This window comes from Choristoneura fumiferana, chromosome 10 (assembly GCF_025370935.1).
Source record: "Choristoneura fumiferana chromosome 10, NRCan_CFum_1, whole genome shotgun sequence".
NCBI lineage: Eukaryota > Metazoa > Arthropoda > Insecta > Lepidoptera > Tortricidae > Choristoneura > Choristoneura fumiferana.
The window spans coordinates 11,242,879-11,260,356 of NC_133481.1; the positions used below are offsets into that span (position 1 = coordinate 11,242,879).

The 17,478-nt window shown below is 37.2% G+C and overlaps 1 protein-coding gene across 3 annotated transcripts in view; it reads left to right on the plus strand.

Annotated features, from left to right (window-relative positions):
- Positions 1 to 1,315: 1,315 nt before the first annotated feature.
- Positions 1,316 to 17,478, plus strand: part of LOC141432097 (prolyl 4-hydroxylase subunit alpha-1-like) — a 136,009-nt gene continuing 119,846 nt past the window's right edge. For all 3 annotated transcript variants that reach the window (XR_012451791.1, XR_012451794.1, XM_074093500.1), the window contains exon 1: positions 1,316 to 1,758. Coding sequence is in view for 1 of the 3 variants with exons in the window: in XM_074093500.1 (XP_073949601.1) it covers positions 1,750 to 1,758 (9 nt within the window). In the remaining 2 variants the exon portion in view is untranslated. The remainder of the gene's footprint in view (positions 1,759 to 17,478) is intronic.

Here is a 17,478-nt window from a genome sequence, read left to right on the forward strand (position 1 = left end):
AAACTCATTTGATATAATGTTTGACTGACAAATTATATGTCTAACCTACAAATCACATAATCCATTTTGTATAAACTTATTTCGTATAACGTTTGATTGATATATTTTTTTTTTAATATACATTGTAGCAAATTCATTTGTATAAACTTATATCGTATAATGTTTGACTGACATAATTATATTTTGTCTAACATAAATGCGCATACTTTTATTTATTCTAATCACGGTTAGTCCGAATACATAATGATAACGTAGTTAATTCTAAAAAGTTTAGTATTATAAAAAAAGTCATTCTTGTACTGTAGGGTCGCATTCTACTTAACGCTCCTCCTCGCTTCGCTCGTCGTTACTATTCCCTGTATGTTTGTTGTTTATTGCTTGAACCAAATAACAAATTAGTAGAATTTATGATTAATTTATTCAATTTAACTACTTAATTACTCAGTATAATAAATTTGGTACCAACTTAGCATAACGTTAGTAAGCAAAACAATATTATTGATAATTCAATATTAACAATCCAATGTTAGAAAATTATTCGGCATTTATGATAGTTAGTTAAAATGAGAATCGACAAAGTGAGTTATCGATAAAATAATATTCGCAAAACAACAGTATGCAAATGATTTTAGTTAAACGTTATTCGGCTATATGATGATTAGTTAAAATAAGAATCGACAAAGTGAATTTTCGATAAAATAATATTCGACAAAACAAGAGTTATGCAAATGATCTTTTAGTAAAAATGAAAATAAGACAAAATAAAAATTATGAATAATGAAATTATACAAATTTAGACATTATACAAATTACTTATACATATTATTGTTAGACAAAGTTAAATTAGGCAAACATTTTTTAGACAAGTCAAGTACCTGTAAAAAATATTCTATTACTTATTCAAAGTTTCAAAATATGTACCATAGACTTATTCCTAGGCAATAAGACCGTAGTAACATATTTTTGAGTGGTTCGAATAGATACTTATTTTTGCACTTGACTGTACATCGACAAAGCAAGTCGCGGCCTCTAGTGATAACCGTTCTGGTGTTACCACGTTATACAGCAGTGGAATTATCTTGTTCTATTTTATCTAAAGCGGCAGAGATGCTTACTTTTAGTTTTGGTCAGGCGCTGATGCTTACCTAATTGATAGCGCAGCGCAGGGCGAAATTAGCCCTACGAGCTAGTGACAACAGGGTTATGCTGTCTTCTTTGAACACAGTACCAACCCAACCCACTCTGCTGAGATACCAGTACTATATACTTACGGTTATCCTTTACTAAGTATTCTTTGTGTATCTACTTCTTAAGATTTGTCACCACAAGTTCCTTACGTCAACTGTTAAAAAGCAAGGTTCGGGCGGGTGTGACGCAACGCGCCCCGTAGACGCGGTAGCGCCGCGGCTCCTGCGCCGCTCGCCTCGCAAGCTCCATAATTGTTGCACAGACGAGTTCAATAATTAAGTGATAAATATACCAGCGGTGCTGCGGCGAGGTGGCAGCCGCAGTCGGGCAGCGGCCGTGTACCGCTCCGCGCGTCGAGTGATGTTCTCTTGTTTCTATCGGCCGTAGGAATCTTGTCGGACTGGTTGCCGCGCTAGTGCGCCGCTCTGGTGAACCCTTTCGCTTGTAAATGTGCCGATATTTACATATGCGCGCTCGATCTCACGTCGAACTTTCGTTCTGCGCCCGCGCCCCTGGTGCCCGCGAGCTGGGCCCGCCCCGGCGCACTCGCCACGACGTGCAATGAGCAACGTATGTCTTTTTATAACTTAAATGGTTCTTTAATGCTGGATTTTTGACAGCTGTCACCTAGTCGGCATACCTAACATGTACCTAACCGTACTTGTGGAATGCGGGGATGGCCATTCAAAAGTTCAGCGATATATAATGCAAGTCGAACTGTGCAATAACGGGTCGCGGGGTGGGAGAGATGCACAGAAGCAGTTATGAGTAGGTACATAATTTGTAGTGGTGCACTCGCACTCCGTTGCCTGTTTACTTCTTGGCTCTTTATGCACCTTAACTTTCTTGATTCTAATCCACAGTTTTTACCCTAAGTTATTTTGTTAAAGGGCCAAAACGACGTCAAATGATAGATATGACACGTCGGTTCAGCCCTGAATTAAAAGTGTTTTTAAGCTCATAGAGCAGTAATATCCACTGGCATTTATTTTAGATAACTAAGGGGCTGTTTCACCATCCATTGATTAGCGTTAACCAACGGTTAAATGTGATGCCGTCTCCGTCTATTTGAACAAAACAAATAGAGACGGCATCACACCTAACCGCCAGTTAACACTAATCAATGGATGGTGAAACAGCCCTAAACCTTAAATTCCGTTGAATCCAAAACGACAATTTGTAAAGAACCGGACACACGTATTTCCTTTTCACACATATTTTTGTATAATAGGTAGATAAACATGGACAAGTAAACAGGGTGTGACGATAAATAACCTAGGTACAATTATTTATTAACGGTTAATTGCTACCGCGTTCGAGTTCATGTTGAATTCTGATTCAAATAGCGTCAACAACAACGTCATATCATCGGATTATCCACGTATCAGTTCTTTCTTTACAGTGAGCACGGGGCACTAGTGACACCAGTGATTGCGTAGGAAGACGAATACAAGTTAGGATCTGATTTTTGTTTCACCCTTTAAAAAAACAAAAAAGAGTGAACAAACTCTGCTTAGCACTAAGCACAGGTTGCACCCTAAACAAGAATTTACTTAAAGGCTAAGGAGCCGCTAAGGAGCTGCTAAGGGTTTAGGGTGCATGCTTGCTGGGACAGCTAGGAATGATACATGTACAGTCAGCAGCAGAAGTGGATATGATCTACACACGACTCTACTGTCAGGCAATAAGAGAATGCTTAGATCATTTTGTACACCACAACTGCACATCAACTTCTGCTGCTGACTGTATGTACAGTTGCTTATTTTTAAGCAAGGAATTTGCTACTCTACTATATAATATGCAACTTATCGACAAGTACAATGGAATGACTTCCAATAGCAGGGTAATTTTGCTTTGCTAGCTACCTTGGGACGCAATTAGTTACTTTGCGCAAAATAAGAGATAATATGGTCCATGGCACTAAGGGTCAGTGATCTATGACGTGAACTGACAGACAGATTCGTCTGGGTTCTGTTTTATTATTTTGGCTATAGAACCCTAAAAAAAAATCCTGAGTCACTGATAGGCTAAGTGATTTGATTACACCCACATCAAATTTTTGAAATTAGTTTACTGAAGTTTTCATGACATTATACAAAGTATAACGAGATTCGCAATGGCGGCAAACCCATCAACCCATTGGCAACAAGTTGTATGAAATAAATTGTCGAAAAAAAATAAGCAACATGTTTGCTAGAGAGCTCTTTAAAGCGAAGCAACCTCAACCGCGGAGTTTAGGTATAGCCATGCAAAATTTGGTTGTCAATACGGACCCTGCGCCTGATTACCGCAATGTATTTTAAATTGGCTAAACAAATGGCTACCTACCATTGGCCAGGAGGGGAGGGCGGCGCCGCAACCAGCAGACCGTGGGTTACTTATGTGCGTTTGAATAGTGAAGGTCTGAGACCTTCCATGCTTGGGTGACCGCCAATCCTGGCCATATATAAAGCGTTTGCATACCACTTATTAAATTTATGTTGCTGTCTTTAGTTTTGACCTACCTAACCTAATTTTTATTTTTAATTTTTGCTGATTATTATGTTGCATCGTCATTCCCATATGTATGTATTCTACGTATGTATTATATAAGTTGTATTTAAATCTTAAAATCTTACAAATCTGACTTGGAATTTAGCATATTTACTTATACAATTATACTTACATACGTATGAATATTGCAAGTTAAATAAAATCTTGTAAAAGTGGTATGAAACATTTCATCGTGAATAGACTTTTTTGATAAAGTTAGGTACCTATGAATGTAATGAGTAAGTAATTTTCGTGTCATGGCAGATTTTTTTCCAGTCAGTCGTTTTGTATGGTTAAAACCGGTTAACATTAACAACTCTTTGAACTGTACCCACAACTCTAATAATAAAAAGAAACTGAACTTCAGGTCTGACAGCCAGATTATTTTTTGATTCATTAAATGTAATTTTCGAATGTTACTCGTATTTGCTTTAAAATTATAAATAATTAGTCATCGTCATCATCGAAAACGATATAGGTACACTGATGAAGAAAGGCTTGTCCCCTAAAGCACCACATGAACGACATCATGCCACCTATATCTACCAGTTGCCCGAAACTCGCGATATCATTGGTCCACCTAGTGGTAGGCTTGCCTTCGCTGTGTAATATAATAGTTTGCTTTATATAATGTTTAAATTTTCGTGACTTTTACTCACAGTTTCACCCTCACCCCTCGACTTCAGTCGAAACGTCGAGGTAAATATTACTCGTGTGTTTAGCGTGATTAGTCCCGTTTGTAGTATTTTAATTATGAGTTTGCTTTATATTTCAAAATCAATGGGAAAACAAATTTTGATATCGCATGTAGACAATATATCAAGTCGATGAGGGTTTCTAATAACGCTAGATGGCGTTAGTGTATTGTGAGGTCCGTTTGACGTTGGAGTCTAGTGATTGGTTCATTTAATTATTTAAATAGGTAATCATGAACGTGACGCGCAATTATCAAAGATGCCAAACGGACACCAAGGTACAGCCATCTGCGAGGGCACGTATCTGAATATCGAAAATTGAAATATCGATAGTTATAATATCGACGGTCAAAATATCGAACCTAATCTAACCTACCCTACTTTCGATATTTTGACCGCCGACTTTTTAACATTAGATATATTAATTTTCGATATTCAGATACGTCCCTACCTGCATTAATATCTGCCACAGCGGTGAGTGCAAAAATCTGACATGTCTGTCCGGCCCTAGAAATAGAGTCATATCAGATATTTATGCACGTTTTGTTGTGTCAGATATTGGTGTTGGTGACCGTACTAGCACCAACAAGCCTGCCACAGAAACACTCGTTGATTATTGGTGATATAATTATTTCATAGAATCTATCACAAAGTTGACCGAAATTTATCGAATTTCGATTATTAGAATTTGAAACTTAATGTTTGGTATTAAAAGTTGATATTTGCTTAGATGTATGCCCTAAATTCAGGACGTTCAGCATAATTAGGTTAAGTCTTTCATTTCATACAAAGTTGAAACTGACATTACAAAACTTTTTGTAATTAAAAAAAAATGGTTTTATCTACAACACTGACTCTAAAAAGCTTTTCAAATATTTTCGCGATATCCGTCTTGGACGATAAAAATGTTAAAGGGCCTAGGCGCAGTCGTAAAGATTCACTATCGACTGGTAGAATGCAGCCCTCTGAGGCTTTGCCTTGATATACAGCCTGCTTGTAAAATGTGCTGGTGAGTGCGTTAAGACCGGTCTCGGAACGTGGACCACTCTGACAGTATTAACTAGTCAGGCAAATAAAATCCTGATAATCCTATCCTACTAATATTATAAATGCGAAAGTTTTGAATGAATGAATGAAACAGTATTTATTTGTCATTATTTTTTACATAGTTTTTTTGCATATAGCCCTGCAAAACTGTTTACACAGTTTGTCTGCAGGATACAGTCTCTATAAAAATATAAAATAATGTAATGTGTAATTTATTCTTACATAAACTTTTATAATTATTGTTACAACTATGTCTTATGGAAGAGTTTCTACGTGTGTGTGTGTGTGTGATCCGTTTTTGCCATTAGGCCTGAGTCCTAGTATTATACATTCCACTGATGAGCACTGGCCTCCTCTCAGAAAGTGAGAACTTGGGCTTTAGTTCCCACGCAGGCCTAATGCGGATTGGGAACTTCACACCCGCAATGGGGAATGGATGAAAACTTTAGAAATGCTTGAAACTTTTTTTATCGTTATGAATAACCTTTCTAATTAACAGAAAAAAAAACAGATTTTTAAGTAGCATCAATTACCTAATTTTAAAAAACCGGCCAAGAGCGTGTCGGACACGCCCAAAATAGGGTTCCGTAGCCATTATGGAAAATTAAGTAATATTTTAATAAGGATTTCGTATTTTATATGGAATCTTCCAAGTTTAGGTTAGGTTTTATACCTTAGGCTGCTCATAAACTACTAATAATTCTCAAGCAAACTTAGCCGTTATAGTTTTTCTTGAAAGTTTGATATACTTACTACCATCCTGATTTTTTCAAATTTTTCCGCCCACCGGTTTAAATTTTAGAGGGGGGGGGGTGGTGACGCTCGATTTTAATAAAAAATTGTACTTTAAAGTTGAATATTTCGCAAACAAATCACTGAATCGAAAAATCGTTTTAGCAAACCTATCCAACGATACCCCATATAAACCATTGTTTAAGACCTATCCAACTTTCTATGATACGCCTGGCGATATAAGATACCCTAAAATGAAAGAGTTGACAGACGTTGTTCCATAATCCGGAGCCAAAATGGTTATAGTTTCGCCATGTTAGCTTTGCTCATATCGATGCTAGAAAGCTGTAATTTTGCACGGATATATATGTAAACTATGCCGACAAAATGGTACAATAAAAAACTATTTTTGGGTACCTCCCATAGACGTAAAGTGGGGGTGATTTTTTTTCATCCTACCCTATAGTAAGGGTATAGTTGGATAGGTCTTAAAATAGGGTTTGCTAAGACGATTTTTCGATTCATTGATTTTTATGCGAAATATTCAACTTGAAAGTGCAAATTTTCATTAACCGAGCGTCCCCCTCTAAAATCTAAACGCAGCGATAACGGCTAAGTTTGCTTGAGAATATTAGAGTTTTACTCTTAAATAGCAGCCTAAGTATACCTAAACTTGCCGTGCGAAAATATTACTATTTTTTTCGTTATGGTACGGAACCCTATTTTGGACACGCTCTTGGTCGTTTTTTTTACTGGACTATGAACACCGGTAACCGACCGGACTGTCGTAATTTGGCGAAGAAAACTCTTTCATTTTTTTAAGGATATTAAGAAAGGTTATTCCTATTAACATAAAAAAGTTTCAAGCGTTTCTAAATTTTTCAGACATTCCCCCCCCCATTGAATTTACAGGTGTCCTCGCGATGTTTTCTGTCACCTAAGGAAACGTAACGCACAAAAATTTCGGCCCAGGTTTGAACCCATGCACTCTGCTCGAGAGGCTATAAGGTCAAACCACAGGCTACCACGGATTACTAGATTTAAAAGTATATCTCACGATAATATTATGGTTCTTAATAGTGACTCTATTATAGCTTGTGATGGTACAGTCGCCAAACAGGTGCTCAAATGCTTAGTTGCTTATCGAGTGTATTCTGACTGATGACGACACATACTGCACAGCACACAGCAGGAAAAGAACATGAGTGCAGCGCGGAAGTGGATGAGCGGTCTCTGCTGCTCAAAATGATCTGTCTACACACGACTCTACCGCCAAGGTAATAAGAGAGTGTTTAGATTATTTTGAGCACCACAGCCGCTCATTTACTTCTGCTGCTGACTGTACCTAATAATAAATTTGCGAGGAACTTTTTTAACATGCTTATATTATTAAGTATTAGCTTCACCTGTACGAAAGTAACGGAATCTTTGAACTTGATAATTTGACCCATTTCCTTTGATTTTGGTATAATAATAATGATACCATCAAGTTAATCTGATGGTGGAGCCGGAAGCTTAGAGCTCCAAGACAGAAAACGTAACTTAGCCGTGTTTGGACTTGTTAGTAATCGTCTTAGGGTGTAAATACTTTGATCAAGAATGGTATTCAGGATCTGATGACGAGCAGTAAGGCGCAGGCACTGGAACTTTAAGACAGAACAACGTACCCGTTTGGGCTTGTTGGAATAGTCTTAGGGGGCACTCTGACCAAGAATGGTAGGTATTCAGGGTCTGGTAATGGGAGTCACGCAGGTTTACCATTAAAGCGTGTTTTTAGTTTGTAAACATTTCTATTTTCAACCGAGACTATCAATTGGGTTGAATATTTCGTTACTGGTACTCCTTGACGTGCACCAATTACAAGAAAAAACGTTCCCAAGCTTAGTTTTTTTTTATTACCTATTGTATTTGTCTCTGGCTCTAATGTCAATTTAATATTTTTTCATCACACTTGCTCGTAAACAGTGTCTTTACATGCAGGCTACCTTGGGTGCAACCCCCCAAATAAAACCCTCGACCTTAATGTGCTTGTCATGAAACGCGTGGTCGGTAAATGAGGCGGTACTAGAATTACGAACATCGACTCATTAAAGCCCGAAGTCGGACTCTCGTTCGTAATTCCTTATTTACCGCCCTTAAGACACAATGTACTATTGTATTCATGCGTACACATCCAGAAATTGTAGAGTCGAACGTAAGATCATAATATTGATTGAACAGTAGGTATACCAATATTTTATTCCATGTTGTTCGGAGATTTTTTAATACATTTTATTTGAGCAAATTCTGTTTTTGGTTTCGACCATTTTAGCATAACAAGTTGTTCAAGGTTACAGCGCATCACCGGCACGTTTTTAGAAGTTTTGAGAATATCTTGAAAATAACTTTTAGCACGTGTTCGCAATAATGTGCGAGGAAAGTATTTTTCATTAACCAAAAGAAACGCTTCATTTACATCGCCTCGCACAGCACATCTCTGGTGGAAACAGCTGAGCGGAGCGAGGCGAGGTAAATTAAGCATTTCTATTGGTTAATAAAAAACACTTTCCTTGCAACATATCCTCGCACATTATTGGTGGAAACGCTGCTTTATGCGCTTAGTTATTTACTCGGTTGTTGCCAAAACAAGCAAGGGTCCTGAAGGAGAGCGATCAGCGTCACCTCTGAGAACAAGCAACTCTAATAGAGTCGGTGACCGTTACCGATCCTTAATTAAAGTATGTATATATCTATTCTCCTCAAATTCCCGATATCGTAGATAGTAGAAAAAATCGTTTTAGGTAAAAATTACTTTTTTAATACAAGTTTTTGTTTGCTGACTGTACTTGTATTGTCACCCAAACTACATTTGAATACCAAATTTCAAGTCGATGCCATCAACCGTTGAAGAGTTCCGTCCTGTGGCAACGATCCTGGCCAAACTACCAGGATGTCACTATCAGATTATTATATTGTCACCAGATTTATGTACATAAGTTTACACCAAATTTCAAGTCGATCGTACTACTGGAAGTGGGTCAAATTTAACTTGCAAGATTTGACCCAAATATATAAACAAACGAACAGGGCAAGTTAAAAAAACGGGCTAAGAGCGTGTCGGACACGCCCGAAATAGGGTTCCGTAGCCATTACGAAAAAAATAAGTAATATTTTTCTAAGGATTTCGTATTTTGTACGGAATAAGTATTCCAAGTTTAGGTATATTTGCAGGCAGGTGGTAGGACCTTGTCCAAGGTCCGCCTGGATTGCTACCACCATGTTGCTTGCTAATCCTGGCGTGTGCTTGCACTGTTGTGTTTCGACGTGGAGAGTTAGAAAGCCGGTGAAATTACTGGCACTTGAGGTATGCCTCTAGGTTGGCAACGCATCTGCAATACCCCTTGTGTTGCAGATGTTTATGGGCGGTGGTGATCTCTTACCATCAGAAGACCCACTTGCTCGTTTGCCATCCAGTCGAATAAAAAAAAATGCTGCTATTTACTCTTAAACTAATAATAATTCTCAAAAAAACTTAACTGTTTTAGTTTTCCTTGTAAGTTTGATAAACTTACTAACATACTTAACTTTTTCAAATTTTTCCACCCGCCGGCTTAGATTTTAGAAGGGGGGGGGGGGACGCTCGATTTTAATGAAAGTTTGCACTTTAAAGTTGAATATTATGCAAAAAAATCACTGAATCGAAAATTCGATTTAAAAAAAAAAATATTGTACCATTTTGTCGGCATAGTTTACATATATATTCGTGCAAAATTACAGCTTTCTAGCATTGATAGTCCCTGAGCAAAGCCGCGGACGGACAGACAGACAGACATGGCGAAACTATAAGGGTTCCGTTTTTGCCATTTTGGCTACGGAACCCTAATAAAAGTCTGTAAAAACACTGCAGGTGGAAGTACAAACCACAATTTCATTGGACATGGCAGAAAATGCCGTAGATAACGTACAGTAGTATACCTAGTGCCATCCACAAAGACGCGTGATTTTATCAAAATTAGACATTAGTGTAATTCTAATAAGAACCACGGCACGCGTCATCGTGAATGAATCTACCTATAGAACACCATTCGTTGTGGTAGTGACTGCGAATAAGGGCCCGTAGGGTGGTGACGATGGAACTCAGACTTACACTGTGGTAGTGGAAGCCACTGATTGATATTAAATTCAATAACTCTTTGGAACAATACCCGTGGTATAAGTCACCAACATCAGCCCAGCAGGGACTGTAAGCTTCATGCATATCTCATTGCATTGCTTCGCAGTGGTCTGCAGTTTTGATCACGATGTTTTCTTTCACCGCAAAGCCCGTATGTTGCCGTCCCGCTGACGCTTTTGTCATTAATTACGCGAATGAAAGAGAGGACGCGATACGAACTTCGATTTGCGAGTTTCGTAGTAGCCCTACAGACAGGTTTAAGCATATGTACCTATTAACAATTAGTCAGGAGCAAAAACATCAGCGAACTACGCAGTAGTTTCATTATAGAAAAGATAAATCAATCCTTATATGGGAGATAAACAGAACTATTATAATGATATAGCCATATAGAAAGATATAGGTAACTAACTAAATTAATACATGCCTAGTGTTTTGTTTACGTGATTTTACACTCTGTTTGGCGTCGGTAGAGCCCCAATAAAAAACAAAACCTCACAAAGTTATGCAAAAGTGTAGTAAAAAACCACTTGGGTTACAATTTTATATCAACGCTAGATTTAGGTGATACGAGAGATAATTAAGTAGCCATGTTTTGTTACGTTGTTATTGTAGAGATACCTAAAAATGGACCATTCTCTTGAATATAGTACCAGCTAAGTTTTTAGTCTAAATGTTAATTACTATGTTATGTATAGCGACTTGACTATATCCTTATTATTATCTTAATTAAGCGTATTGTGGCCTTTTGGTAGTTCGATTTTATTAGTTTTTCTGGATCTCTTAGAGCAAATTTAAACTTAATTTTCAAAAATGTCATATTCCTATGACATCTGATGCTTAATTAAGTTGGAATCAATCGAGAAAATAATAAAAAAAACAATACAGTCTGATTTAGGGTAACAATTATGAATTATTAAACAAAGTTATATTTCTAATTGTGTATTTTACAAAAGAAACATTAATTCGATATATTTCAGACCTTCAGTGCTAGGTGCGCATAACAACGTTATTTTCTTGAAATATTACTTAGTCTGTTTTGTTTAGCAGGTACATTAAATATTTGACAATTAATAAAGACTTGGTTAATAGGTCTTGTTGGTTGGTAACAACCAATTAAGTCATTTAAAAAAAAAGGATGACTTGATGATTTGATGATGAGTATTTATGCCATGCCAGTTTGGACTAGTACGCACAAGCCTGCTTCCGGAATCAGTCCGCGGCATTCAACATGATACCGCTGACATTGCTGATAACCACATTCATATTGCACTTCTGCCAATGCAATCGGAACCTTTTCATGCACTTCCACGACGCCACTCTAAAGCCAACCTTGTTTGAACAACGAAAAGACGAAGTTAGGCCAAACAAAACAAACGCATCACACTTAATTAAAGGGAACTGAAATTGACTCGTTCTCCAATGAATTTGAAAGCTAAGACGTTTCTGTTACTCGAAAAAATTTGACAATTAAATACGGACGTACTTACATATTATGTTTTTAATTAGTCTCGAATCTAATTATTTATACAGGTAAGATAAGTATTGTTATCGTTGAATGAATCGTTTGACTTCTGTTTTAATTAAATGTGATAAATCATTCAACATCACTAAGTTAATTTATTGTCAAGATAGTTTTGTTAGCTGGCTATTCTTCTTTTCCCGACAAGGAATTAACGAAGGAATATGTTGAACACGATGTTCAAATGCTCTAATTTGGTAGACACCAAACCTCAACTATGTATGTACCTAAATCAGTTGGTTTTACTTGTAATACTTATTATAACACTTTGCAGTTCTTGTTTCTGTATAATTTTTTGAAGTCCTCTACGAGTAGTAGAGATACAGCCACCATTACAATTATCGCAGTTGCTTAAAAATATCTGAACATGTGCTTACGCGATTGACAATACGGTTGCGTTCAGATGTTTTTGAGCACTGACAGTTCCGATATTTTAATGACGACTCAAAACTGGGAAAAATAGCCCATTAACGTCAAAGCTTCATAATCATAACAACAATTGTGATTTTACCATTTGACAGAGAAGTAAATACCACGAAGTGTTCTTATCTCACTCCGAATGCACTATGTACGGTGCATCGCGTGATGCTATAGCTATGGATCGCATTACTGCAGTTCATTATCTTTGTCTTGGTTTCAATGTTAATGGAAGGAGCTCCAATCAAACAACAAAAAGAGTATGAACTGTGAACATTCAAGAGTAAAAACTGTTGCCTCTTTGCGTGAGGGAATTAATGTGCGTAAAATTATTTTTCTTTGACTAATTACTTAAAAGTTACTTAGTTAGCCATATAGTTATACATAAAGTTTTTATTTATTTAGGTACGATAGGTATAAGAATACCATGATCGCCTATAAACAAACTGCCAGGACCAACAAACAATAGAAATTAAATGAGGCTGTTACTTCTCTTCTTAATTTTATTGACATACATTTTTCAAACAGGGTGACAAAGTGACAATGCATTAAGTACGAAAAATTATGGTTACTTTTTGATGTCCCCAATTTTGTCGTAGTCGTAGTACAGTGAGCAGCGCAAGTAGATTAATACTAGTGGAGCTAAAAATGTATAATCAACTCTACTGCCGACCTTTTTAAGCTCTTTGGCTGTTTATTTACTTTATTGATTGTAAAGGTACTAAAGCCTCGAAATATGCAAAAACAAACTATAATCTGCAATCCAATTAATCAGAAATATTGAAGATTTGGCTGCTGAAACAATGTATATAATGCAGAAACTTACCATTTTATAGCTGACTGTACTTCAAATCAGACAATACAGTCAATATTCCGAGTTTTAACGCTGATAAAAGACGGTACCGATGATAAATCTAGTTTGTCAAGGTTTTGGCGATATGTCCTTGAGTTGTGAAACTTACCAATACTTACATATGTATATGTGGTAATAATTGTGTGATAGCAATAATGCTAGTCGGTCAAAACGCTCCAATATCCGCCCTTTTGTGGTCTGTTTATTCCGATTGAAATCCACCCTTGACATCTGAAAAAAAGATCTTGATACATACAATTGGATAGTTAAAAGCAATCGGGATCGTATTCGTCTAAAATACTTATATTTTCACCAAGTGAGAATCACGGCATGTTCAAAAAATTCCTGAGCCAATCCTCGTGCTATCTAGACATGGGAACTGTCAATTGTTGTCCATTCCGTCCCGTTTCATGGAACAGGAGGGACGTAATCCCGCCGGTCGTTGATCTAATTGAGCATTTGAGTGTGCGTGCGTGCTAATGGGCTAATTACGTGTATGAGACGGGAATTGGTGATTCACGGCTAAGGTTGCCAACTTTAAAAAAAAACTATCTTCTAAGTTTTTTCGTTTAAGGATCAGCAGTGCACCATAACAACTTTCTTTGGGATACAGTATGGTAGTTTCCTATTGTCTTCTATACCACAGTGCTGGAATCTGGATGGACCTCGTAGTTGGCAATAAAAGCGCTGTTACCTACTCTCACATCAACTCACATGGGAAGAGACGTGTTCGTCCTAGTCTAAAACACGGCAAGAACTATTCGGAAGTTCAAATACTTACTGCATTCTAATTTGGGTTTGAAAATTACGTAATGCCAATGTTCTCATTGCGATTTTAGATTTTATTTTAAACTGTTAATGCAATTTGCAGTTTTTCTACGATATTGGTCACTGCAGTTGGTAAAGCGTGCCTACACCACTGCCACTGACTGCAAGTTTTTGGTCTTTAATAAGTTTTAATATGCATGCGGAGCTGATTAATCAGTAATCAATAAGTAATTACGCACATACATGCAATACGAATACGATAAGCAGTGGCTGCTCGTTGTACTGTAGGACTTTTAAACACACGCTACCTTCTGTTTTTTTTTTTAAATTAAATTAAATTCCTGGTCATAGTGAAGAGTCGTTCAGCCGCTACCTATTTCAGCGGGTTTAGAGATACCAATCCAGATAGAATGCCGGTATGGTATCAGCAAGTTTCCTACATTTGCGAGCGACGTGATGAATGTAATCCGTATGGACCCTCTATAAAATTTTGTGATTTTTGTCAGTAACCAAGACCATGAAAATGCTCTAAAAGTAGGTCAATATAACCTTAGGAGGCGGGAGTAAGGTGGGTACTATAGTCCCTAGGGAGTAAAAGTAATTAATTTTTTAATTTACTTTGAGTGACTTAGATAAACTCAAACAGCCAGTACTTGCTTAGTTTTTGGCATAAAATAAGATTGTGTGTGGACCATTTTCATGACGAAAATGTTACGTTCTTAGTCTACGTGGTTTTAGTTCTATGCTTTTTCCGCATAGAAGGTGGCGCCATTCTATTTATTCCACTTTGTGTACCTATGGACCATTTCGCCGATGCGATTTTGTTATATCTGTGTCTGCTTGGAAAAAATACTTACCGCGAAAACTTTGAAATTGTAATAGAGCGTAAACCATAAACGATTAAAATAAATTGATTATTCTCACAATGTCGTCAAGTGATGTCGAGCTAAGAGCAAAAGAGATAATGCCACCGAAATCTAGATTGATTTATTTTAAAACCTATGAAAGTTTTATGGACTGGAGGAATAAGAAACGCATTAATTATTTAACAGAAATTACTAACCTACTCTAACCATCTCGGGTATATATTGGCTTATTTTAGTCCCTCGATAAAAAATATACTATTAAATTTGGCAACCCTAGTTAGGGCAGGACGCGGTTGCCCGTGGGAGGCAGACGGCATGGCGCGCACTGGCCACAAATATTTACTCGAGGAACTTTTCAAACACATCGCCTATTTTGGTGACAATTCAAATTCAAAAAATGAAACATTATTTTTAAATTCTAAATTAGAATATTATTAAGACCAGCCAGCACTATAACATTAAACATCAGCACATTTTACTTTTAGTATCTAGTATCCATCCCAGCCTATATACGTCCCACTGCTGGGCACAGGCCTCCTCTCAGAACAAGAGGGAGTATCTAGTCACTTTAACATTATTAATAATGAGTCAGAGTAACTAACAAATATTTATTAAAAGAGCACGACAAGAAATCTTAACCCACAGAGTAAACTACCTGCTAATGTATCCAGGTGCTGTGTTTTATACAGTTGAATATCCAGAGATTATGAAGAAAAATAAAGAGTATATTAGTCAGTATGTAGGTAACAACAATTTAACAGTTAAAGAGCCATTGAGATGAGAGATAACTTTTAAAGTAATAACGAATAACTAATAACGAATTTTAGGTAGAAGGAAAAAAAACAGGTGTATGACGTAACAACCTACGTGTCAAGTAGTAGAACTACTTATGTTGACCTTTTGTTTTCGTAGCCAATAGCTAAAGTTAAATACTTAAATATATCAATTATGGCTAAACCTATTTTTATCGAGCTAAGTATAGTTGCTCTTGCTCACAAAAAATCACGTCGGTGTCTGTTAAAGTACGTACCTAAGTATAATTAGGTATCTATCACCTGAAATCAATGCTGAAGCTGCAGCAATACATGCATCCATACTAATATTATAAATGGGAAAGTGTGTGTGTTTCTATGTTCTTATGTTTCTATGTTTGACCAACTTTCACGTCGAAACGGATCGACGGGTGGACGTGAGTTTTGGCATAGAGATAGTTTATAGGCCAGAGAGTGACATATTTAGGCTACATATTATCCCGGAAAAATGCATAGTTGCTGAAGGAACAGCGCGCGATAACCGAATCCCACGCGGGAGAAGCCGCGGGCAAAAGCTAGTAGGTTATAAATACGATTTTCCGGTCTTTCTTGAGGGTAAAGGCAAAAGTAAAGGGTTTACGATCAATATTTTTGTCAATTTTAATACGATACGGCAATGGCCTACTTACAGCCCATTCAAAGAAAGTACAAGTTTCATGACTCCAAGTCGTTAACTTTATGTACTCAGGAAAGAACTTTTGTTCTTATTCAGTGTGTGACCCAAATGTATATCCGCTAATATCTAGTATTATGCATGTTTCTATGTAGTCAGCAGTTGACTGGTAGAGATTATCATTAAGTAGGTACTACATCCGCTGTTTTTGTAAATATCAATCAAGTATCTTGGAACAATTTATAAGTACTCCAAATGAGCTTAACTCCAAAGTAAAGAAACGTTCTTTCCTAATACTTACTTATTGATCGAAATATTAATAGTCCAACATTGAATCCTCCCTTAACAACAGGTCTAATGTATGTACATGTACAGTACAAGTCGTTAATAATACGTACAGACGAGTATAAAAACAACGAATCGTTTTTCATATAAAATACGGTATTTGACTATTTTGTATATGTTTTATAAATTAAAACTACACAATGCCTGTTATCGGATAGAAAACCCAATTTTTAAGCTACGTTTACAAATAACAAAGTTATAAAGGTTTGAAATTCAAGGATAGACAGAGAAAGACATACTGGTATGTGACGTCACACGCCAGTACCGCCATACTTGCTGCATAGAGAAAAGCGTTTGAAAAAGAGACAGGTATATAGATTTTTCAAAAAAACACTTTAAATCCAATTTTCAACCGATTTAAATTTTCTCTTCGCGAAACACTATCTGTATATCTATATTTTCATAATAATATTAAGATATGGCAAACAGGAGTTTGAAGTTCGTGGTGGCCGAGTGGTTTGACCTATGGCCTCTCTAGCAGAGGATCGTGGGTTCAAACCCCGGCTCGCACCTCTGAGTTTTTCGAAATTCATGTGCGGAATTACATTTGAAATTTACCACGAGCTTACCTGTGAAGCAATTCAATGGTGTGTGTGAAGTTCCCAATCCGCACTGGGCCCGCGTGGGAACTACTGCCCAAGCCCTCTCATTCTGAGGGGAGGCCTGTACCCTGCAGTGGGACGTATATAGGCTGGGATGATGATGATGAACTCAGGAGTTGTCAAATACCGTATTGACCCGCCATTGTTGCTCGTCAGTGTATAATGCGGATACCAGTGCAACGATCAAAATTCTAGAACCTCAAAAACTGGTATAAAGTGGCGAGCGGCTCCTAACTTTCGCTGGCAAAAGAACCTCGCATAACGGCACGCGAGCGACACGCGCCAAAAAAGAGGTAAAAAACAAGAACACCCAGTCTCACACACCGACCAAAA